Source organism: Molothrus aeneus, chromosome 9 (genome assembly GCF_037042795.1).
Source record: "Molothrus aeneus isolate 106 chromosome 9, BPBGC_Maene_1.0, whole genome shotgun sequence".
Taxonomy (NCBI): domain Eukaryota; kingdom Metazoa; phylum Chordata; class Aves; order Passeriformes; family Icteridae; genus Molothrus; species Molothrus aeneus.
Window position 1 is genome coordinate 28660982 of NC_089654.1, and position 24383 is coordinate 28685364.

The 24383-nt window shown below is 56.0% G+C and overlaps 1 protein-coding gene across 1 annotated transcript; it reads right to left on the bottom strand.

The window, feature by feature from the left end:
- Positions 1 to 498: 498 nt before the first annotated feature.
- Positions 499 to 24164, bottom strand: UCK2 (uridine-cytidine kinase 2). The gene is made up of 7 exons (XM_066555456.1): positions 23942 to 24164; positions 13223 to 13382; positions 12141 to 12237; positions 11176 to 11318; positions 5552 to 5649; positions 3670 to 3718; positions 499 to 2826 (listed from the first exon to the last, which is right to left on the bottom strand). The coding sequence occupies exons 1-7, from the start codon at positions 24038 to 24040 to the stop codon at positions 2687 to 2689; spliced, it is 786 nt and encodes a 261-aa protein (XP_066411553.1). The 5' UTR covers positions 24041 to 24164; the 3' UTR covers positions 499 to 2686.
- Between the last annotated feature and the right edge of the window lie 219 nt (positions 24165 to 24383).

Below are 24383 nucleotides of genomic sequence, written 5' to 3' on the forward strand. Positions count from 1 at the left end.
GTGTTCTTTCCTCTTTTCTTGCTTTCTTTAATTTCCTCATCTTGGAAGTCGTGAACAATTTAAAATGGAATGGGCTTAAAGTTTGCAAAGTTGAATGGGCCAATTTAATGCTCTGAGGTAGGTGTTTTATGTTGAGTGTGTGCTACTCTAAATCTTTAGTCAAAGGTTCTTTGATTTTTTAAATTTGCTAGCAAGGTCTTTTTGGTTGTTTTGGCCTCTCGAGAGTACCTTGTCAATCTTTCTTCTGTGCATCTAAAGCACAGCACATCAACAACCACCAGCCCTTTTAAAGCCTTGTCAGGTGAGTTTTTTGGGGCCTTACAGTGGGGGAAACCAGCCAAAAGCCAGAGCTGCTGCCTCCTTCTTCACCAAGGGACTGATCTGTGCCAGCAGTTTTGCTCCAGGTCTGGCTTAGACTTGCAGGACTAAGACAAGGTTGGCCAAGCCTGCTTCTATCCTGGGACTGCAATCAGCACCAAACAGGAGACAACACCAGCATCCATTTATTCTGTCTTTATTCACTGGGGAGAGGAGGCCAGTATTTTACCTTGTCTTCTGCATGAGCCCTGAGAAGCCTCACCAGTTCTGCAGAGCTTTGGTCCCTCTTACCTACACAGAATCAGCCCTTGGTCATGGCAAAGCTGATGTGCCTGGAGGAGTGCTGGCACACAGGGAGAGGGATACAAGGCTGCCTCATCACAGAGCAAGAAGAATGAGTGTGCCCCAGCAGCAGTCACTGGGGGAAGGTGTTTCCTTTCTTGTTCTCTCCAGGACCAAAGCTTGTCCCAGCTCACATCAGGCTGGAGAGCAATGGAGCATGGTCCATTAAACTGTTAACCACAGAGCAAAGCCAATGCTCTGGAAAGACTCAAAGAACCATGAGGGAGCAAGGCTAAGGCTCTCTACTCCAAGCTTTGTGGGGTGCCTGTGAAATTTTGGGTTTGGCAGGACAAGTGAGTCTTAGCAGCACTGGCAGAAGGATCTTTGCTGGCTACCATCCCACCAAACCCCCTCCTCCAGGCTGACTGGCTCCCACAAGCCCCTGCCCCAGCCACACTGCCCCATCTTGCAGGGGGATTCTCCAGGCATCCCTAAATCTGCAGTACAACCCCACCAGGCCCCTCTGGACATGGCTGTTGTACCACCACCAGGTTAGGCAAGACTAACTCTCACCCTGGCCAAGGGAGGGCACTGCCTGGGCAGCCCCTGGGACAACAGACTGCAGGGACAGTGTCCTCCCCCAGGACAGTGAAAGGGACACAGGCAGGCTCTGCAAACAGGGAGCAGAGGACTGCTGGGCACCCAGTTTCACACTGCCCAGGTGGGACCTGTGGATGTCCCACACGAGGATGGCAAAGCAGCCGAGAGACCACTACACACTACTGAGCCCTTCTGAAAAGCAGCTCAGCAGCTGCCTTTGATCAGCCATTGCCCCTTTCTTTCAGAAGAGGCTGGTTGTCCCTTAACCACACCTCATAAACCCCAGAATCCCCCACACAAGAGCAAAACCCATGCAAGAGAGGAATGGGACACACCTCAGACCTGCAAGCCAACCTCCAGGCAGGTCAGCCCAGGGTCAACTAACAGTGCCACGAAGCTCCAGAGGGGCTGAAGATATCCACATGCTGCCCCCACACAAGCCAGGCACTGAGACTGCTAAAAAGGCTGTGTTTATATGGCCACATACGCAGCAGGTCCTCACTGGAGGGTGTGGCAGCAGCCCCACACCTGTGGTGGAAGGGGTGTCAGGCACAGAACAAGGATGCTGTTGAAAGGCTGAGACTTGGAGCTGCAGAGAGACAGGGGGAGATCATTCCCCATCATTCTCCCAGCTGCCAGAAGCACTGTGCAGCACCTGCCAGCCAGGACCAGGCTGACTGCCCCTGAACAGCAATGGTAGGAAGAGACAAACCCAAGCAGGGTGTAACACTCAGGCCACACTCTATTGAAAGGCTGAGGCTTGGAGCTGCAGAGAGACAGGGGAGATCATAACCCATCATTGTCCCTGAAGCACTGTGCAGCACCTGCCAGCCAAAACCAGGCTGCTTGGACTTGAACAACAATGGTAGGAAGAGACAGACCCAAGCCAGGTGTAACACTCAGGCCACACTCTATTGAAAGGCTGAGACTTGGAGCTGCAGAGAGACAGGGGGAGATCATTCCCCATCATTCTCCCAGCTGCCAGAAGCACTGTGCAGCACCTGTCAGCTAGAACCAGGCTGCTTGGACTTGAACAGCAATGGTAGGAAGAGACAAACCCAAGCCAGGTGTAACACTCAAGCTGCCCAGGATGGACACCACCACGGTTCTTCCTTCCTTACCGAGTTTGAGGTGAAGTTCCTGACACCAACATCTCCTAGGATCCCCTTTTCCCCAGTCCCTCCCAGCAACACTGAGCCTGGCAAATACCTTACAGCAATTAATTTTACGTTATTCTGCATTTACGCAAAAATAGAGCAATTCTATATTTATAGAGGTTTATAGCCGGATCCGTGCTGGAGGAGTTATCAAGCAAGGCCGGGAGCTGAGGGTGGTCCGGGCTCCCGAGCAACCGGCTGCTTCTCGTTGGGCAACTCCAACATACAAAATGAAAGGCATTCGTCTCCGTCTGGTTTCTTAAATAGATAAGGGGGAACGAGTGGACAGTATGTACAGAGGGGCCGTGCTGGCCTCGGCTCTGCCCGCGTCAGTGGGGCCGGCTGCTGGACTCTGAGGGCTGCCGCTGGCGCGGGGGAGTGTAGCCATTCAGGTACCCGTTGCTCTGGCGTTTGCTGAGTCCTCCGTTAAGAATGTCCTGGATGTGCTGCACTATCAGGTTTATGGCCACTGCGAGCAAAAGGGGGAGACAGGGTGTTAGGATGGATGCAAAAATCAGAGCCAGGGTAGGGTTGTGACCCTGCTGTCCCTCCCCACTGCTGTCCCCTCCTATTCCCCCCCAGGACTCAGCCCTCTGCCCCTCAAGCCAGGATAGTCAGGGTGATTCCAGCCAGGATAGTCAAGGTGATTCCAGCTAGGATGCCCAGGCTGCTCCCAGCCAGCATGGTCAGGCTGAATCCAGTCAGGGTTGTCAGGCTGAATCCAGCCAGGGTGGTGAGGCTGATCCCAGCCAGAACACTCAGGCTGATCCCAGCCAGGACCATCAGGCTGACCTCAGCCAGAACACTCTGATTCCAGCCAGAACACTCAGGCTGACCCCAGCCAGGACCATCAGGCTGACCCCAGCCAGGATGCCCAGGCTGAATCCAGCCAGGACACTCAGGCTAACCCCAGCCAGGACACTCAGGCTAACCCCAGCCAGGACGCCCAGGATGATTCCAGCCAGAGTGGTCAGGCTGACCTCAGCCAGGACACTCCAGCTGACCCCAGCCAGAACAGTCAGGCTGACCCCAGCCTGGCTGACCCAGCTGCACATTGCCTTTTGTGTGGGATGAACCAAGAGTTGGCCTGGAGGCATTAAGAGGAACACAAACTCCCAATCAATAATGCTCCAAGTAGGAGCAAAGGGAACAGGCTCATCTTGGCACACCTGTGGTAGCAGCACTCTCTTGGCACTGCTGCTCTCAGGCAGTGGCCTGAGTCCCCTCTGGGGCAGCTCCAACCTAACTCCACTGCAACAGCAACAGCCCAAGTCTGGCTGCCAGGGCAGAGCAGCAAGGCCTGGGTGCTTACCTTCATTATCTGCTCCTCTGGGAATGATCACATCAGCATATTTCTTGGTCTGGGAGGAGAGAGAGCACTTTGTTACAGGGAAAAAGTGGAGAGACAGCGGGCTGGGGCATTGTCCCTGCTCCCTGGGGCAGCTCCTTGCCCTCCCCAGACCCTCTGGGAGGGATGTCATTGCTGAGAATACATTTTGGATGCTCTTATTTGTGTTCTGCTCTGCGTTTCAAGGGCCATGCTTTGTGCCCTGACTCCATTTTCATGAGCTCATACAGAAGCCAGTAAGAGGCACCCTGAACAAAACCTGCAATTATTAAGAAGCCTCATAATCACAGGACTCCAGCAGCTGATGCTCTTGGGAACATCCTTCTCCCTGAATCCACCCCAGACTTGCTCCAAGAGCACGAGCTGGCATGCCTGGGCAGATCTGCCTGGGAAGGGGGGAGAATTCTCTACCACACCACTTGCAAAGGTGTGACTCAGGACCCCAGTCCTGACCTAGATTCCCCTGCAGGTGCCAGTCTCAGTCTCCTCCCCGTTTGTGGCAGTTTTACAGCTGACAGCCAAGCCCCACCAAGCCAGCTGGGCTGATGGGTGTCACCTGACACCTCCAAGTGCTTCCAGACATATCAAAACCCACCAGGATATGCTGGACCATTTCAGTACTGGACCACTTGGCTCAGAGCTGCTTTAGGAGTCAAATAACAGCAGCAGTGGGTGCTCAGCCAACACCAGGTTGGAAGTGGGAGCAGACCATTGCAAAGCTGTGGGTAGAAACAAGGCAGCTCTGTGCCCTCCTTGTTTCACACTTCATTCTCCTACAGACTCTTCATCAGAAAAGCCTGATGCAGCATCTGCTGCTCTGAAAAACTGGGGATTTAGAAGAGGAGCCTTGCAAGCTGGACCTGCCTCTCAGGAAAAGCCTTTTTGGGCTTTGGAATTGGTCCCCAGAGCCACAGCTGAGCGAAACTGAAAAAAGGGAGCTGTGCAACAGCCAGGAAAAGATCTTGCAGCACAGAATCAGTCCTTCTTAAAGTAAGGGGCAGAGCTAACCAGACAGACAGGCATAGGGATGCTCCTAAGGTGGGAGGCACAGTTTAATTCCTGCCTGTGGTGCTAGCCAGCAGTTCCCAGGTTTCAGGACTCTGCTAACTCACTTCCTCCAGAATAAAAACAAAATCCTCGTATAAAAATAAAAAATTCCTCATATACCACATCTGCTTGAAAAGCCTTGAGAGGCAAGGCACAGGCTGCTCTCCATGAGAGCCAGGAAAGGTGTACAATGGCTGATGCTGCAAACATGCTATTTCCATGCAAGTCTGCAGGGCTGCAGTAAATTCCCCCATGCAGTCCCTGTCTGCCAGGCAGCCTTGCCTCTGTTATCAGCTCCCAAAGAAGCTTCCTTTCTCCAGGCAGGCCTTGTCCCCCTGGCCACTCAGCAGCCAGGAAATGCAACCTGCAAGGCCACATCCCACTGCACAGACAGAAGGAAGAAGCTGCCCTGCTCTCCCAAGCACGAAGCCAGCAGCACTGCAGGGTGAAAAGGGCAGGCAGCACAGCCCAAAAGAGGAGGCAGACACAGCAAACACTGCCTGGGGGCAGAGACCTCCCATTCCCCAGCTAAATACAGCCAAGGATCCTCCCTGGCAGGCTGAGCTGCCCAGAGGTTTGTCAGCCTTTGCCCAGGGAGGGATTCCTCTGGCCATGTTGCCTTCCCAAAGGGAAGGGTGATCTCACCAGGAAGGCAGTGGCTGTATAAACAGTGCCCATCACAGCCTGCCCTGGCAGAGCCTGCAGAGAGGGAGGAAGGCACAGGGGGCAGATCTGAGCGCTGGGCAGGCACCAAGAGCTCCTGTTCCAGCACCCTCATGGGTGCAGTCCCCTGACTCACCGGCAGGCAGAACTCCTCGAAGGCAGGCTTGACAAAGGTGATGTACTGAGACAGGATCTGCTCCAGGTCCCTGCCTCGCTCACTGATGTCTCGGAGCACTGAGGGGAAGGTGGAAGGCACAGTCAGGAGCTGAGGCACAACTCTCTCCATCCCCTTTCCCTTCAATAAGTACAGCCTTTGGCCTTTGGATATTTTGCCTGAGATCTCTGTTCCTGGAAGCTGCTGTCCATGTGTCTGAGCACATCCCAGCCCAGCTCCATGCTTTTAACCTGCTTCCAAGTTTTCCTGGGAGCCAAGGGCTGGCTGACCTGGCCAAGGGCTTTTCTTGGCCCCCTTCTCAGCTCTGCATGCACATTCCAGCTGTAACCATGCCAGCCCAGTCCTGAGTGTTCCCAGTCTCAGACTCTGGCTCCCTCCTGTCACTCTGTCCTGCCTGACTGGGCATTCTCTGCCACTCCAGTGCAGAGGTGCCCAAAAAGTAGAAAATCAGTGGGGCTCAGCCACACACACACATTAAAGCAGTTTAACTCCAATCTTCAGAGGTGGGGAGAGTAAAGCTCATCCACCTGCACAGCTCTGCCAGGCTCCTTGTGCTGTCCCCAGCTGGCAGGAGAACCAGAGGTGAGGGGCTCAGCTCAGGAGGAAGCCCAAAGGCAGGAGAGCAGACTGGCCTGCTGCTTGTTCTGCCACTCAGGCCTTCCACCCTGTCTGCATGAGCTGTTTGGGCCAGTGCCATCCCCAGTCTGACGCCACTTCAGCGTGGACAAGTGGCCCAGTTCAGCAGGAATTCAACCCTCAGGGAAGAGCCAAAGCAGCCCTGTGGCTGAGCACACAGCTCTTGGCTGTCCCCAGGGGGCTGCTGGCTTTTCCCCAGCATGTGAGTGCCTGGCACTGGCTTTGGAATGAGCCTTCCCTCGTGTCCCAGGCAGAGCCAAGGCACAGCACTGCCCTGCCAGCCTGCCTGACCTGCTGGGCAGCCACTGCCTGTGTGCTCTCAGGGCCAGGACACTGCTGCTCTGGCACTGCCCCCATGGCTCTGTTTGCCCTTGGCCAGCAGCTTCACAGTGTGGCCTTTCACAGCCCTGCAGGGGGAAGTGATGGGGGAAAAGGCTGGCAGCAGGATGGGTGCCAGCTCCCTGCCTGCTCCAGGAACCAGCAGCAGCTTCTCCAGAGAGCAGGAGCGAGCCCCAGCTTGAAGAACACTGAAAAAGAGGCAGGGAAAATATAACACTCTTGTTTCCCAGCTCCCACACCTTATTTGCTGGGCTGCAGGAGGCCTGTGAGCTGGGCAGGGGCTGGTCCTGACAGGGCAAAGCTCTCCTGCCTCTTCCCAGGGCAGGATAATCACCCCACACACAACCACAGGTCAAACACTTGCTGCTGGTACCTGGCCCCAAAGCAGCAGGTCCCGGGTAAAACCACACACCCTGTCCTGAGGGATTGCTGGCAGGGCAGGCAAATATCCCAAGGACAGACTGGCACCTCTCTGAAGCCAGCAGGTCCAAACTCCAACTGGATCCAAAACATGTATGTGACACTGGACCTGGTTTCTTTTTTAGGGAAACTGGCCAAGGACAGGGCAGAGAGGGAGCTCAGCCAGAATGAGGTCCCTGAGCCCCATGGATCCCTGTCTGAGGCACCTGGCAGAGCTTGCCCCTTGCACTCTGCTAGCAGAACCTCTGGGCACAGGTGCTGAGATGGGCACAGTGTGAGCTGCACACACTGAGCCCCAGCACTACTGATTAACTGAGCTGCCAGCTGCACTTCCAGCAACCTCACCTCCTGCTGCTGCCCAGCTGAAAACCCAACTGCTGCAACCCTTTAGGGCTTCTGGGACAGAAAGATGACTCAGGGCCACATCACAACACAAGATCCCAACTTTGGCAATGAGTTGCCTACAGCTACGTTCCAGGGACATGATTATACCTTTGGCACCTCTCACACAGGCTCTCCTTTCCCAGAAATGACAGGCAGACATGCAGTAAACAGATTTGATGCTGCAGTGGTCCTACCAACTGCTGATGGCAGGGAAATGGCCAGATTCCTAGCAGGAGAACAATGAGCTGCAGTGAGCAGCAACTAGGAGACAGCAGCACCTCCATCAGCAAAGCTGCCCTTTTGCAAGTGGTTGATGGTGGGTGGGAGAAGCACAAGGCTCACAAGAGCAGTGTGAGCACAGCAGTGACCCCATAACTCCACACCACCTTCTCCTGTCCTGAATGACCACTAGGACAGATGGAGCCCAAAGTCAGGGGCTAAATTAACTCAGTGGACACTCAGATCTGTTACAGGGGTGTTCCATAAAATAGGGGATTGATATTTGTGTGAAATCCCAAAGGTGGGGAATGAGAATGGACTGGAGGCTATGGGACCTGAGCCTGATTTAAGTGGTTTGGAGTAAGGGCTGGAGAATGTGCTGGTTTTGGTGGGGACAGAGTTAAATTTCTTCACAGGGGCTGGTGTGGGGCTGTGTTTTGGATTTGTGCTGAAAACAGCGCAGATAACACAGGGATGTTTTTGTTATTGCTGAGCACTGCTCACACAGATCCAAGGCCTTTGCTGCTTCTCACCCCACCCCAGCAGTGGGGGAGGGGACACAGCTGGGACAGCTGACCCTGACTGACCCAAAGCATGTCCCACATGATGATGGAAAGCTGGGGGAAGGAGGAGGAAGGTGAGAGGAGACATTCAAAGTGATGGCATTTGTCTTCCCACATACCCATCACACCCCATGGTGCCCTGCTTTCCTGGGGATGGCTGAACACCTGCCTGCCCACAGGAAGTGGTGACAAATTCCTCCTTTTGCTTGCCTTGTGGCTTCTGCTTTACTTCATAAACTGTCTTTGTCTCAGCCCACCAGTTTTCTCACTCTTACCCTTCTGATCCTCTCCCACCAGGGGAGGTTGAGCAGGAGCTGTGTGGGGCTGAGCTGCTGGCTGGGGTCACTGTCAGCACCACAGTGTCCTACCTTGTGGCTGGGAGTGGCCCTGAGCTCCTGCACAGCATTTTAAGGGATCAGGGCTCACCTTTTGGGACCCTGCATATCTGTGACCTGCTAATACATCTCCCTGCAACTGACTGTGCTGTCACCTCCCTGGGTGAGTCATACAAGAACAGTGGGCAGGGTCAAGAGGGATTGGTAAAAAGGAGATGTTCATCAGTGCTGATGACATCCCAGCAGCTGAGGAGGCTCTGCATGTGTCTGACAGCAGGAGGGCAGGCAAGACCAGCTCCACTGCAGAGTGGAACATGCACACACAGTCCCAGACTGACGCACTGAGACACGCTGCCCTCATCACAGCGCAGAGTTCTGGCAGGGACTGCTCCTCTTCAGTCATCTTCTGCATCCCCAGGCACCCTGTGGAGCCTGTCAGAGCCAGCCAGGGGTAGCAATAGTTCAGACAGAAGTGAATTCTGCCCCAAGAGTCCCCAAACGGTTTTTTAGTCACCTGGGAGGTGCTGCATCAGTGACCCCACCCCTCAAAGCTGCTTAGAAACAAAGAACATCTCAAGTCATGTAGGCCCTGCAGTGTGGGTGTCCCTCCACACATCAGCACCCCACAGCCAAGCCAGCAGGACTTGGGATCCCTGGAGAGGGGCACTTTGGTTTCTAGGGCTCTTTGCCCCCAAACCATCACCTCAATGCCAGGTACCCCTCAAGGCTGCTTAGAAAGAAAGGACATCTCAAGTCATGCAGGCCCTGCAGTGTGGGTGTCCCTCCCCATGTCAGCTGGCACCCCGCAGCCAAGCCAGCAGGACGTGGGAGTCCTGGAGAGGGGCACTTTGGTTTCTAGGGCTCTTTGCCCCCAAAGCCAGGTCCCACACAGAGGCTCCACACTGGGTTGCACAAATGTACAACCAGACTCCCCATGTGCAGCACCCACGGTGGACACCATGGCCCAAATGCCATCCTCAGAGCACACCCACAGCCCAGGTCCTGGGTGGATCTATCAGGCTCTGACTGAACTGCCCAGATGCTCTGCTGTGCCCTCCCTTCCCTGCTGGCATCTGCTGACTGGCAGCAGCTGCTGCTCAGCTGCTGGCACTGGGCTGGTGCCACGGGGCCGTGCGAGGACACGGCACACTCAGCAGTGATCAAAGGAGGAATCCCAGCCAAGGCAGCAGAAATCCCACTGAATCCCAAGAGACACACACAGAGCAAGCCACAAGCTGCCCTAGTGACACTGCACTGGGCAGGAAAAACTCTCCAGCTCTTCACAGCTTTATGCCAGCTCTGCTCTGCTCACTGCCACCTTTATGTGTGCCCAGAGCAGTCAGGGGGATTTCTGTCCCTGCTCACTGTCACTGCCTGTGTGCCCAGAGCAGTTGGGGGCATTGGTGTCCCTGCTCACTGCCACCTTCCTTTGTGCCCAGCTTCCCAGAGCAGTTAGGGGCATTTCTCTCACTGTCACTGCCTGTGTGCCCAGCTGCCCAGAGCAGTTAGGGGCATTTGTGTCCCTGTTCACTGTGCTCCCAGCTGCCCAGAGCAGTCAAGGACATTTGTGTCCCCGCTCACTGTCACTGCCTGTGTCCCAGAGCACTCAGGGGTGTTTCTGTCCCCGCTCACTGTCACTGCCTGTGTGCCCAGAGCAGTTGGGGGCATTTGTGACTCTGCTCACTGCCACCTTTATGTGTGCCCAGAGCAGTCAGGGGCGTTTCTGTCCCCGCTCACTGTCACTGCTTGTGTCCCAGAGCAGTCAGGGGCGTTTCTCTCACTGTCACTGCCTGTGTCCCCAGAGCAGTCAGGGGCATTTCTGTCCCTGCTCACTGTCACTGCCTGTGTCCCAGAGCAGTCAGGGGCATTTGTGTCCCTGTTCACTGTCACTGCCTGTGTCCCAGAGCAGTCAGGGGCGTTTCTCTCACTGTCACTGCCTGTGTCCCCAGAGCAGTCAGGGGCATTTCTGTCCCTGCTCACTGTCACTGCCTGTGTCCCAGAGCAGTCAGGGGCGTTTCTGTCCCCGCTCACTGTCACTGCCTGTGTCCCCAGAGCAGTCAGGGGCATTTCTGTCCCTGCTCACTGTCACTGCCTGTGTCCCCAGAGCAGTCAGGGGCATTTCTGTCCCTGCTCACTGTCACTGCCTGTGTCCCAGAGCAGTCAGGGGCGTTTCTGTCCCCGCTCACTGTCACTGCCTGTGTCCCCAGAGCAGTCAGGGGCATTTCTGTCCCTGCTCACTGTCACTGCCTGTGTCCCAGAGCAGTCAGGGGCATTTCTGTCCCTGCTCACTGTCACTGCCTGTGTCCCCAGAGCAGTCAGGGGCGTTTCTCTCACTGTCACTGCCTGCGTCCCAGAGCAGTCAGGGGCATTTCTGTCCCTGCTCACTGTCACTGCCTGTGTGCCCAGAGCAGTCAGGGGCATTTCTGTCCCTGCTCACTGTCACTGCCTGTGTCCCCAGAGCAGTCAGGGGCATTTCTGTCCCTGCTCACTGTCACTGCCTGTGTCCCCAGAGCAGTCAGGGGCGTTTCTCTCACTGTCACTGCCTGTGTCCCCAGAGCAGTCAGGGGCATTTCTGTCCCTGCTCACTGTCACTGCCTGTGTCCCAGAGCAGTCAGGGGCATTTCTGTCCCCACTCACTGTCACTGCCTGTGTCCCCAGAGCAGTCAGGGGCGTTTCTGTCCCCGCTCACCTCTGCGGGACAGGCGGGTGTCGGCGTCCGTGTCCACGAAGAGCTTCATGCGGAACAGGTCCCTCACCTCCTGGCTGTAGAAGGCCAGGATGCCCTCGAAGAGCACCACGTCAGCAGGGTACACCGTCACCGTCTCCTCTTTCCTGGCACGGAGAGCACAGTCAGACCCTGCTGCTGGGGGAGGCTGGCCAGCACAAAGAGAGGTGTGGGGGAAACAGCAGTGCTCCTAAAGCACTGCTCCAACCCTGGGACACCACTGGAGCAGAGGGGAGCAGAGGGAGAGCAGAGGGCAGACCTACCCCACCGCCATGGAGGGAATCCAAGGCATATGTACGCTTCCTGGAAGGACAAATGGCAAAGCAGGAAGCACACCAGCCCTTCTCCCCCTACCTGGGCCAGCTGCTGCTCACAAGGGTTATGTGCCAAGCTAAAAAGCCCAGGAAAGCCTATGCAAGGGAACCTGCATGGCCAGCTCTGCTTCCCTAAGGAGCAGGCAGCACTTCCCTGACAGCACAGAGCTTTTGTGGGAAACACAACAGAGCAACATCATCCATGACCAACATGGGCATGCAAAAACAAGCTGAACGCAGGCAAGGGGAGTGGTACAGGAATTGCTGTCCTCCTCCTTTCCTGGCACTGCCACAGTGTTTGAGGCTGGAGTGCTTGTTAAAGCTGCAAACACTGAGTTTATGGGGAGAGGAGGTGTGGATGGGGAAGAGAAGGGAGGGTTGTAACCCCCAGCACTGATGCCTGGATGTTGCTGGATGGATACACAGCTTTCCAGACCCTCAGCCTGTGCCTCTATCTGCCTGGGATGCTCTAACCCGGGGCTGGGGGAGTTAGGATGGAAACTTTGTGCTGGAAGGTTAGGCACCCAAGCAGAGGGCAGGAGTTTGGGGAGGGCAGGGCAGGGCTGCCACAGGACGTTAGCAGAGGCACAGCAAGGCAGGAGCAGCTGTTAAGACCTGGAGTGGGAGACAAAGTCATAGACAGGAATCTGGACCGTCTTCCCTTCTGTGATCTCTTTGAGCGTTTTCACGATCAGCTCGTTGTCAAAGGCATCTGAGGACAGAGGAAATGTTACCCAAGGCAGCTTTGCAACCTCTCCCACCCACCAGATGCTGAGCTTTGCCCAAGCCAGAGTCGTTGGCACCGCACACTGGGGACAGACAGACGCACAGACACACAGGGAGGAAAGCCCTGCACCTCCCCAGAGACCAGGCAAGGCCCAGCTGTGCCAGAGCCACGGAGCTCTGTGGCCCTGCAGCAGCCTGGGATGTGGCCTGCAGAGATCAATACTGTCCTTGTGCAGCAGTGCTGCCAGCCCAGGCACAGGAAGGCATCTCCTCCAGGGCTCCAGCCCTCAGGCAGAGACTGCAGCAGTGTTCCAGCATGGAGCTGCCACACAGACAGGGCTCTGTTTGCTCAGGGCTCACTGCCTCTGGCCATTGTCCTCCTGGGGACCAAGGGACAGCAGCTCTGGAATTTCCCCACAGAGCCCAGAGATGGTTCAAAGAGGCCCTGTTGTGGTAACAGGGCAGGGCCCCTCGCTGGAAGGGTTTGCAGAGCAGCTGCACAGCTGGTTCCCTCCTTGAAGGAGGCACAGGGAGCTGCTGGCTCCAGAGACTCTGCCAGCCCAGATCTCCCTGGGCCTGACTCAGCTGCACCAAAAACCAATCTGTTCCTCTGCTGCCTGCTCTAGGTGAAGGATATGGGAACAAGATGACCTTTAAGGTCCCCTCTAACCCAAACTATTCAATGATTCTACAATTCTATGAAAACCTTGTTTAAACTGGGAGATGTTTTTGCAGGAAGAGGAGGCTCTTAAGAAGTTTGAGGGTTTATAACCTGCTCTTTCTCATCCTAAACACTCCACCCCACTTCCTTCCTAAGAGAGATGGGGGGATGACACAGGTGGTCCCAGCCACAAGAGCTGAACTAAGCCATCCCATGAGGATTCACAGCCCCAGTGTCCATGCAGGTTCTTTGCTGCTGCATCTGGGGGTCCCACTCTGTCCCTGTCCCCACAGGGCTGCTCTCCACTCACCTGGGTGGTCAAAATTGAACTGGCCTTTGAGTGCTTTGGATTTCTGCTCCGAGGTGAGGACCCTGTAGAAGCTGTCTTGGCTCACGATCACCACCTGCTTCTGGCGATAATCCACCTCATTCTGGCCCAGCAGCTGCACAATCTTGGAGCACACTGAGGACTGGGAAAGGAATAGCAAAGGAAGCACATCAGCAGCAAGGTACATCTTAGCAGCACAGGGAGGATTGTGGTGGTGTTCCCAGGGGTCCCAGGATGAGGGAAGAGATGAGAATCTTCACTCTATGTTCCAGAAGGCTGATTTATTTATTTTATGATATATATTATATTAAAAGAAAATTATATACTAAAACTATACTAAAAGAATAGAAGAAAGGATTCCACCAGAAGGTTTGCAAGGAAAGGAATGGAATGATAATAAAATCTTGTGATTGACCAGACAGTCCAAGCCAGCTCACTGTGACTGGCCATTAATTAGAAACAACCACATGAGACCAATCAAAGATGCACCTGTTGCATCCCACAGCAGCAGATAATTATTGTTTTTCTTTTCCTCTGAGGCCTCTCAGCTTCTCAGGAGAAAAAACCCTAACAAAAGGATTTTTCATAAAATGTGTCTGTGACAGAGGATGTCTCCAGGTAATATCCCTGCCTGCTTGCTGCACCTCCAGCCAAGAGTCTGTGGCTTTCCCAAAGCCACCGAGGGAGAAGTGCTCCAGAGGCATCACCATGGTACCCTTTAGTGTGACAGCAGCACCAGGTTTGCTGCCTGCCACCCTCTCCTCCGCCCCTATAGCCTGCCCACAGCTCCTATTCTGGGCACAAGTGGCAGCAGAAAAACAATTGGCTCCTGCCTGGGTTCAGCCACATGCCATGGGGCCCCAGGCACTCCATCCTGCCAGGCAGCTCCCCGTGGGGCATTTCTCCTTGAGAAAGCAATCTTGGCTCCCCCAGCTCTGCTCCAGCCCAGAAACCCCACCACACCACCACAGCACGAGGGAGAGCAAACAAAGCCCAGGATGGGAAGGTATGAGGAGGAGAGCCCATGGGACTTTATCAGGGATCTGTGCCACAGCTGCCAGGGCTGGGAGGAGCCAGCACATCCTGGTGCCTGCTGGCACGGGAGGCTGGGGCACTGCAGAGTCAGCAGCTGAGGAGCCACGTGGGCCTGGCTGCTGGCACGGGGAGCGGGCACCTGGCACTGCCCATGGAGCAGGCTGGGACAGGGCGGCTGGCACCGGCTCTGCTGGCACCAGGGCACGGCCACCACTGCCACAGGACACAGAGCACAGCTCGGGGGACAAGCCCAGAGCCTGCTGCAGTCCCTTTTCCTTAGTCATGGCAGTGCTTGGTGGTGACTGCATCGCTGCCTGGCAGCCAGCACTGCCCCAGCCACTGAGAGAGAGGCACTGAGAGAGAGGCACCGAGAGAGAGGCACTGCCACTGAGAGAGGCACAGCCCCAGCCACTGAGAGCCACTGCCTCTGCCACGGAGAGAGAGGCACTGAGAGAGAGGCACTGAGAGAGAGGCACTGCCACTGAGAGAGAGGCACTGAGAGAGAGGCACTGCCACTGAGAGAGGCACAGCCCCAGCCACTGAGAGCCACTGCCTCTGCCACGGAGAGAGAGGCACTGAGAGAGAGGCACTGCCACTGAGAGCCACTGCCCCAGCCACTGAGAGAGAGGCACTGAGAGAGAGGCACCGAGAGAGAGGCACCGAGAGAGAGGCACTGCCACTGAGAGAGAGGCACTGCCACTGAGAGAGAGGCATTGCCACTGAGAGAGAGGCATTGCCACTGAGAGCCACTGCCTCTGCCACTGAGAGCCACTGCCCCTGCCACGGAGAGAGAGGCACTGCCACTGAGAGAGAGCCACTGCCCCAGCCACGGAGAGAGAGGCACTGAGAGAGAGGCACTGTCCCTGCCACTGAGAGACAGCCACTGTCCCTGCCACCGAGAGACAGCCACTGCCACTGAGAGAGAGCCACTGCCACTGAGAGCCACTGCCTCTGCCACAGAGAGCCACTGTCCCAGCCATGGAGAGAAAGCCACTGCCCCTGCCACAGAGAGAGAGCCACTGCCTGTGCTCCTGCCCCATGGCACCACTGCCCAGGCAAAGCAGTTCCTGTGCCAGAGGGAGCTCTCCCACTCAAGCAATCACACTGTGCCCCCCTGAGCTGCTCCTGGCCCTGGTCACCACAAGTGTTCTGCTGAGCCCTGTGCCTTGCAAAGAGCAGAGTGCTTGCCCCAGCCTGCCTACCCCAGCCTGCCAGGGGCTCTTTCCATGCTCCTGCCTCCTGGATGGCTCAGCCATCTGCTCCATACCTGGCTGGAAACTTTGAGCTGAAGGCAGCACTGGTGAGAGGGAGCAGGGAGGGGAGTGCATGCCTAGCAGAGCTCACCCCAGCAGGCAGAGGGCAAGGCTGTTTGCCTGAGAAGTGGAAGATTTGACAGCATTCCCCTCTCCAGAGATTGTTCCTCCCTGCAGGCCAGGCTGACCTGCCTTGGCTGTGGTCACTGGGCTGTGAGTCACGCCCAGCCTGGCTGGAGAGGCTCACTCACAGCTCTGCTGCAGAGAGAACCAGCTCCAGCTCACCCACAGCACTCCGGGCAGCCCTGGGCACCAGCTTGGGTTTATGGCTCAGGGATGGGGTCTCCTGAGCATCCCACCTTCTTCTCTTGCCTCTCCCAGCAGGCAGGTCCTGCCTCCCAAGCCAGGCTGGCAGCCCTGCCCTGCAGCAAGCTGCTCCCACCCAGAACAAAGCCCTGCCAGTCACTTGCCCTTGCACACAGGCAGGCAAAGCCAGAGCCTGCTCTCCTTTTCCTCTGTTCTCCCACTCAGCCCTACTGTTTATCCAGCTCTATCCCATAGGTTTTGCAAAACCAGGGGGTGTGTTCAGTGCCTCTTTTCCACCTTTCCTGGCTGCTCACTCCCCCAGACACCACTGCCTGCCCATGCAGCAACAGGACACAGCATAGCAGGGCTCAGCCTTGGCTACAGCTGCCCAGGACACCCAATTTCCCAGGCCCTCTGCCATCAGGAATAAACTGCCCTTCAGCACAGCCACCCAGACAGATCCCCAGAGCCACAGGTTCCATGTGGATCTGCACCAGAAACTGCTTTTGCCAGCCCAGGGGAGGGAGCAGGACTCCTTTCCTTTGAATCAGTGAAAGCAGCTCATGGATTTGCATTCACTCTCTCCCCTTGGACCTCAGCATGTGTCTTGGCAATAAAATCATCACAAACGATGCCAGTCTTCCTTCTGCCTTGTGCCCACTAATCTCTGGTCTGTGGACTCTGGAAGGTGGAGAAGAGCCTCCACCAACTCTGAAAATCACCCTCTAGCTCCACCCCTCACAATTTGAGACACCTGAGAGTGAGAAAAGCCCAAGGAGAAAGTACCCCAAAGCAGCTGGAGACAGGAACACGTGCTCCCTCCAGGCTCCAGACCAGGAACAGATTGGATCCCAGCTGCATTTGCCATCCAGGGCTTGGGGGCAGATGGTGCCTCTTGGAAAAAGCAACCTGGCAGACACATTGGACCCTTCCCTTGTCCCTGGTGGGCTCTGGAGAGCTGGCAGAAGTGGTGGAGAAAGACAAGCATAGGGACATCCTGCTCTCAGGACCGAGCTCAGTTTCAGCATACCATACTGCCTGGCTGAGCAGGGATGTCACCTCCTGGCTCTGGGAAGAGGGACACTTGTCACCTTGGTCCTGCAGGTGTGGGCACTGCTCACATACTACAACTGCATTAAGTGCAGCAGGACACAAGGACATGTGACATGTTCACAGGACAGGGCATGTTCAGCTTGCCTCAGTCCACTCCAGGGCTGGGTTCAGCTCTCCTTTGTAGGGCCCTGAACCTCAGTGAGGTCCAAGAGAAGGTTTTTCCTTTTTTCACTATCATTTGTGGTAGGAACAACAATGTCCCTGATGCCAATGTGAACAACTCCTACAGCTGGACATGCAGTTTTCCCCCTTGGCTGATAAACACCCACTGTTAAGGAGGAAGAAAAACCAGAAACACATGGCTTGGAAACTCCCCTACACAACAGGAACAGAAACTCCCAGCCTCAGGAAATGTCCCCCCAAATAAATGACATATTCCCTGCTTAAACCCTTTTCTCCCAAAGCTGCACACATCCACGTGTGACTGTGAAAAGATCCATCAATAATAACTGGAAATGAGCTCAGCCAGGTTTTGGGGCCCCAAAGTCCTGTGCCAGTGTGCCTTAGTCTGGATGCAAGGGACACATGCTGACAACAGGCACTTAGCAGCCACTTGAAGGGGCAGCCTGGGCTCAGATTCCTTCTTTTGCTGATTCCTAGCTGCTTCTCCCAGGGAAGAAGACAATTGTTTCTTCTCCAAGAAGCCCAGGAGTGCAGAGGATGCCTTGAGAAAGGTGACTTGCTGCCAGTACACAAGCTGGAAGGTTTGAAGCCCATCACTAGCCGTGCCTTACGTGACACAACTCATCTGCAGGACTATGAGAGCTGTGCCAGAGCTTTTTGCCTCTGCTCAGCCCCTTTCCATACCCACCTCATCCATGCACACCTTGCCACGAGCCAAAGCCAACGCTGCTGGTGATTCAGCTGCAGCAAACTCCAGGCAACAGGATGCTTTCTCAAGCACAAGGAGAGCGCTTCCCCTCCTCCAGAACTTGGTTCAAACTAAATATAGCAGCCTCTGTGGTTGCCAAGCAGACCTTTCCCATGTAGCCACATGGAACTGAAGCAGGACTTTCCAAGCAGGTGGGCAGGAGGGAACCTGGCTCCTGCCATGGGTCACAAAATCCCACACGCTGCAGAGCAAGGGGAACTCAGCTCCAGGTTGGAGCTGCACTCCCCCAGGCTCTGTGCTCAAGCTGCTCCCTGGGAAAGCTGTGCAAAGCAGCCCACAGCTCCCAGCTCGGGGAGAGGAAGGTATCAGCAGAGCACCATGCCAGCCAGAGCTCCAAGAGGTTACTCCTGAGCAGGAGCAGCTGCAGCTCCCCTTGCAGGGCTCCTCCCCTGAACCAAGCACACAAACAGCCAGTGTTCAAGGAAGAAGTACAGCTTTATTCTGCTAGGAAGATGCAGAGGGCACCTGGAGAAGAAATCCAACATATTTTCCCAAAAGGAGAGAGGTGGTACACAGGGGAAGAAACTCGACAGATGGGTGTTTGGAGGCCTATCTCTAACATTTATTTGGAATACGTTAATTACATATTTAATTCACATTCACTCATGGCCTTTAGCCAGCTGCTCAGATATTCTTCAGGAGTTGACTAATTCCCTGACATTATTATGCAGATTATCCCACAGTCCCTCCTGGGTAGCTCTGATCAGTGAATTAGTACAATTTCTGATAGGTGTTAAGGAGAAAGCTTAACATTGATGATCATTGAATTAGTACAATTTCTGATAGGTGTTAAGGAGAAAGCTTAACACTGATGGACAGTGCCACTGTCACCCACCAGGAACCACCATGAGAAGGGGCCAGGACAGAGCCGATGCCTCCAGCCCCAGGAGGGCAAGGCCTGTCCTGGGCTGGCAGGAACTCCTAAACCTTGTGCAGGTGGAGATGCTAAAAGCCACATGCTGAGAGCAGCCTGTCCATCCCCAAGGAACCCAGCACTGCAGAGGGATGGTCCCATTCCAGCTGCAGGGAGGACCTCCCATTTTCCCAGGGACTCTAAATGAGACACCCAGCAAAAGTGACTTAGCCAGATCAAGTGATTCCAACCCTAAAGAAACACTGAAGCTGCCAGATCCCTCAGGAGGAGGAAAAGGGTTGTGCCAAAAGTGTGGCAAGTGAGGCACAGCCTCCTGCCACCACTGCAGGCTGCTGCTCATGAGGACAGTCCTCCCCAGCAGAGCAATGCCCTTGGCCCAGGGCACAGCCAGGAGCCAGGACAGACTGCAGCAGTCCCACCCCAGCAGGGAGAGGAGCCCTGGAGAGGTTATCTCCAGGGACATCAGTGCCATAACACCCTTCCTGCAGGATCTGATTGGGAACTGGCTTGGCAGGAGCTGGCCATGGCTCTGCAGCTGCAGCAGCCTGCTTGGGGTGTCCTCATCACACCTCTGTGGATAAAACAGTCTCCAGTTTTGTGCTCTGACAGGATTTTCCCTCAGATCAAACATAAGGAACCACTGTAATTATTTGCTTAATTTCTCTGCTGTCCTCTGTGGCATGCTGCCCTTATCTCCTGCAGCACACGAGTTACAGATGTTGGTCTCTTCCTGAAGGTTATGGTGATTATAATCTACCAGGAAGTGTTTGGACTGGGATGACACACAGAACAGACAGCAAATTGGGAAGGGTCCCAGAGCATCTATCAAATGCCTGTGACTGCAGCCAGCCAGTTCATGACCCACACCATCCCTTCCAGTCCTAATGGGAGCATATATGTGCAGCTACACCAGGACTGGAAACTTAGGTATTCCTGAACCAAAAGCCTGGCTCTCCAGCCAGAGCATTCCCAGGCAGGTTCACCATCCTGCCTTTCCCTTTGTGAGGCACAGGCCAAGCAGAGCAGGAGGGGGACAGCCAGGTTTCTATTCACTCACCCTGGGACACTGTGCATGTGATCAGCAATCCCGGGCTGGAGCATAAACAGGCACACACAGAGGCTCTAAACACAGATTACATGCAGGGAGGAAAACAAACCCTCTAACACAATCCCTCCCAATCCTCTGGTTTTAGGCACAGGATATTTTTCTCGAGCCCCTGCTGCAAACTCCATAGCCCAGAGCTGGCTGAGCCCACAGGACTGTGGTAAGCAGGCTCCATAATGAGCACATATTCCATCAGTAGCAGGAAAGGGCTGAGCCATCAAAACGCCCTGTGGATCAGCCAGATCAGGGCTGGCACACAGCAACGTTCTACTAGAAAGTTTGATGAGTCTCTAGCACACGTTGACACCAGTGTTTAACTAGTCAGACCTTGTGATGCAGGGCTCCTGCCAGCCACAAACCAACGTCACCAGGAAATGGTGCTGAACCGGCACAGGGCTGCTGCAATTCCTGTTAGTCCCTGTCCCGTGGGGGAGGCATTCCCGGATCTCCCCTGGCCTTCTGTGCCAGCCATCCGGGTGGTGACATTGTGGCAGCGACCTCCAGGCAGCTGTGGGGGACCTCTGCCCTTGGTGGGCTGAGCTCTGGCACAGAAGAGGTTCCATGAGAGATGGAGCTGCCCCATGCAGCTCTGAGCACTCCTTCCTTGGGGGCCCACACTGCTGTGCCACCCTGGCTGGGCAATGCCAGCCTGCTGGCTGGCTCACTCCTGCAGCCTCAGCCAGCCTTGCCAGTGTGGTGGAGTCAGTGAAGAGCACACCTGGCTGATGACAAGGCTGTAATCTTGGTGCTCTGCAGGCTGGAAACTCTGAGGCTGCATGTTCAAACAGACATTGGGAACTTGATGTGCTAACTCAAGATCCAAATGATGTAACTACAGGGCTGCAGTGGCACCCATCCTCAGCCCTCACTGCCATCTGAGCAATGAGCAGCCAACCAAAGCAATCTGTCATTTCTCACAAGCTCCTGTTGGAAGGCAGCAATCAGCACCTCTCTACACGTGGGGACAATTAATGCTTCAGCCTGAGCTCCAAGAGCTGTCCCCACCACCCCTGCAGCCACCCCAGCACCAGATGCTGCTGTTGGGAGCAAGCTGCTCCAGGCACTGCTGGCAGAGCTGCAAGGTCCCAGCAGCTAAGCTGAAGTGAGGACACAAAGAGCTTTAGGAGGTATCCCAACAGTTCCCAGCTCATCCCAGCCGCCAGTTTGCTGAACTTTCCTCCAGCCTGCAGCCTGGCTGCCTGCCTTGTGCTCTGCAGAGTCCTTGCTGGTCAGGAATGTCTTGCAGGAGAAAGGGAAGGAGCTCTTAGCACAAAGGCCATGGGTGTAAGAGGGAACAAAAACTCCAGCAGAACACTTGAGAACAGACAGGGTGAAAGAAAATGTGACAACAAGCCTTGGGAATTGCTGTGAGGGAATGAGGCAGTTGCAGTGCTCTTCATGTTTGGAAGGCTGGGGGTCTTAATGCCAAGTGATCTCCACCCCAGGAAAGCACAGCACGCTTTGCCCAGACTGCACCGTGCTTGGGTTTCAGGGGACAGCTCTTTTTTTGTGAAGAGCCTGTCCCAGCTGAGCTGATTCAAACCAGCCACTGTGCAGCTTGCACTGCCCTCACAGGGGCTGTGACATCCCAGACTGCTCAGGGCCTCTGCAGCTCCCAGCACAGTCCAGCTTTCTTCCCAGAGCCAAAAACCAGGAAAGCACTCAGGGTTCTACCCCTGTTTGAGTGGGCAAAGTTGCTCAAGCCTCTTTTGCTCACTAGGGAAAGAGCACTCAGCCTTTGAATTTGAGTTCTCACAGATTTAAGGAACACTATCCAAACAATCCCAGCTTTTTGGGAAGGCTGGTTGCTTCCAACACCACCTTCCCCAGGGCACCACGGCACACAAGTCATGGCCAGCTACAAAACACAATCCCATCCTTCCACAGCCTGACCCTGCTGCTGCACCAAGAGGGATGGAGGGGACTGTGGAGCCTATTGTCCCCAGGGCAAACCCAAAAGCAGCAGTGGGAGGAGCTGCAGGGGGCCTTGGAAGGCAAATTCCCTCCGTTATCTTCGGCCTGGTGTGCTGCCAAAGGGGTGTGTTGGGACAACAACCCCCAATTGGTGTCGAGGTCAGTTGTATGGATTTGTCACTTTCCCACTGGGAAAGGTGCCTGCTTCACTCCCCTGCTAGCACTCACTTTTCACCCAGAGCCAGCACACCAGCACGGCAGCCCCTGGGCTGGATTTTGGCTGCAGGCAAGTCCTTAGCTAAGTGAACCTCATCAGCCCCACTGCTGCTTTCCCAGTGTGTGCTGCAGCACCCGGCACAGGCCACTGCCACCAGTCAGGTGAGGGACAGCCCCCACATTTCTGCCTTGCAGCCACACCAAATGTGAATCTGAGGAGCTGTGGGCACAAGTCCCGGGTCATTTTTTTCTGTTTCTTAGGGTTTTTTGCCAGCATATTTCTTGTGGCCTTTTCCCACCAACTTTGTAGTGATCTGCTGGACTCCCTTCAACAGGCAACACTGCACACAGGTTTTCAGCAGTCACTGGAGGGGGAGAAATCAAAGCTGAGAGACAGGAAAAGCCAGTTAGTACATCTCCCTTGCTAGAAAAGGACTATTTCCCTATTTTTTTCCTAAGGCAGCCTGCTGCTCTTGAGCATTTTCACTTTGAAGTCGAGCACCACTGTGGTGCATTGTACTGTAATCACTGCTTTTACCTTGTGGGCCTGAGACACCGTGTTCAGAGACATAACAGTTCAGCAGCGCCAGACGCGATGTTATTGGGACAACTACAGAGAGGCAGACCCACGCATCAGAGAACAGACAAACCCAGCGTGTTTGAGTCACCAGGAGCTGTGCTGCAAGAACAATCCAGCTTTGCTTCCCACTGGAGGAGATTGCATCCTTTCTCTCACCATCCCTCCCCTGTTACAGCTGGATTTTTCCCCCTTGCAGCAGCAACAGCAGTCCAAGAATCAAGAGGGTACTCAGAGACACATGCTTAAAACACTGGGCTGAGATACAGCACTTGGGTTATGCCTTCAAGAGAAGGAGGGATCCCCCGGAGATCAGCCCGCAGATCTCAGGCTCATCCTTCTCCTGTGCCAGCCCACATTCAGTTTCCTCAGCAATAAATATTTCACAGGTACAGAGCTACTTCCAAATCTATTCATCCTTTCCAAAATACAGCTCGAATGTGCTGCCCTGCATACGAGTGCTGATGAGCTGTGGAGCTGCTTTTACTGCTCTTAAATAAGCAGGGGAAAAAAAAAAAAAAAAAGCTATTTTCTTTTCCTATTAAGAAAGAAAGTGACCTAGCGAGGTTAAACAAATTCAGACGGACACACTGCATAAAACAAGGAAAATAAAACGCTGAAAAGGCGCAAGGCTGCCGTGCGCTGCAGTTTGGGTGTAGCAGCCTACCGGCAACACCCGCATTGCCCCGGCGGGCGATGCCCCGTGCCCGCAGCCCTCGCCCCGCTCCCACCTGCCGCTGCCAAGGGCCAGCCCCTCCCGGCACAGCAGCCAGGAGGTCCTTCTGCCGCTGTGAGTCAGCATTTGCTGCAGAACCCCCGCTCCTGCTACCCTAAACTTGGGCAGAGAAGGGCACCCCCATGCGCGACCGACGGGGGTGGAAATTAAAGAATTGCATCGCCCCCGAGGTGCCCTGCGGGGCGGGCAGCGCTTGGCTGGGGTCGGTGCGGGTGAAGGGGAACGGGGGAAGCGCTGACTACAGGACCACAGGAACGATTCTGGAGGGGAGGGAGATGCCGCCTCTGCCCCGGCCGAGCTGGGGCCACACTTGCTCCGCACAGCAGCCCCCGGCTCTGCCCGCTGCCACAGAGGGACACAAGGTCCGGGCCGGAAAGAAGGAGCGAGTAAATCCCGCAGCCACCCCGCACCCCCTCCACGTGTCCGCGGGGCTCCGTCCGCCGCTCGGCCAGAGGCCTCGGCGGCCGTGCTCCTTCCCCCGGACCATCCTTCCCCGGGCAGCCGGCTCCATCCGCAACCGCGGCCCCGGCTCCTCCATCGGCCCCGGGCCCGCGGCCGGGCCGCGGAGCAGCGCACGTGGCGGGGCGGCCGCTCGGAGCCGCCGCCGCCGCCGCTGCCATGTGGCTGCCGGCCCGGCCTGGAGGGGCCGCCCCGCGGAGCTCCCCCGCCGACCCCCGCACCTTGCCGCTGGCCGTGCCGCCGCTGACCCCGATGAGGAAGGGCTCCCCGCCGCTGGGCTGCCCCTGCTCCTCCAGCCGCTGCTCGCTGTCCCCCGCCATCCTCCCCGGCTCACCGCCGCGCCTCCTCCGCCTTCGCTCAGCCGTGCGGGGCTGGATTTATCTGATGAGTCAAGGGCCTTCCTCCCCGCCTGGTTCACATCCCCGGCGCTGCGGCTCCTTGCCAGGTGCTGCCGCAGCTGCACATGCTCCGGCCCAGCCCGCCGGCGGGCGGCACTGCGGCCACATGGGCCCGCACCGCGCCGCCGCCCTCAGCGCGCCCGCCCGCCCGCCCGCCCGGCCGCGGACAAAGGCGCCGGGCCCCGCGCTGCTCCTGAACCCCGCGCTGCTCCTGAACCCCGCGCTGCCCCCGCAGCCGCTCCCTTCCTCTCTCCGGCCAGTCCGC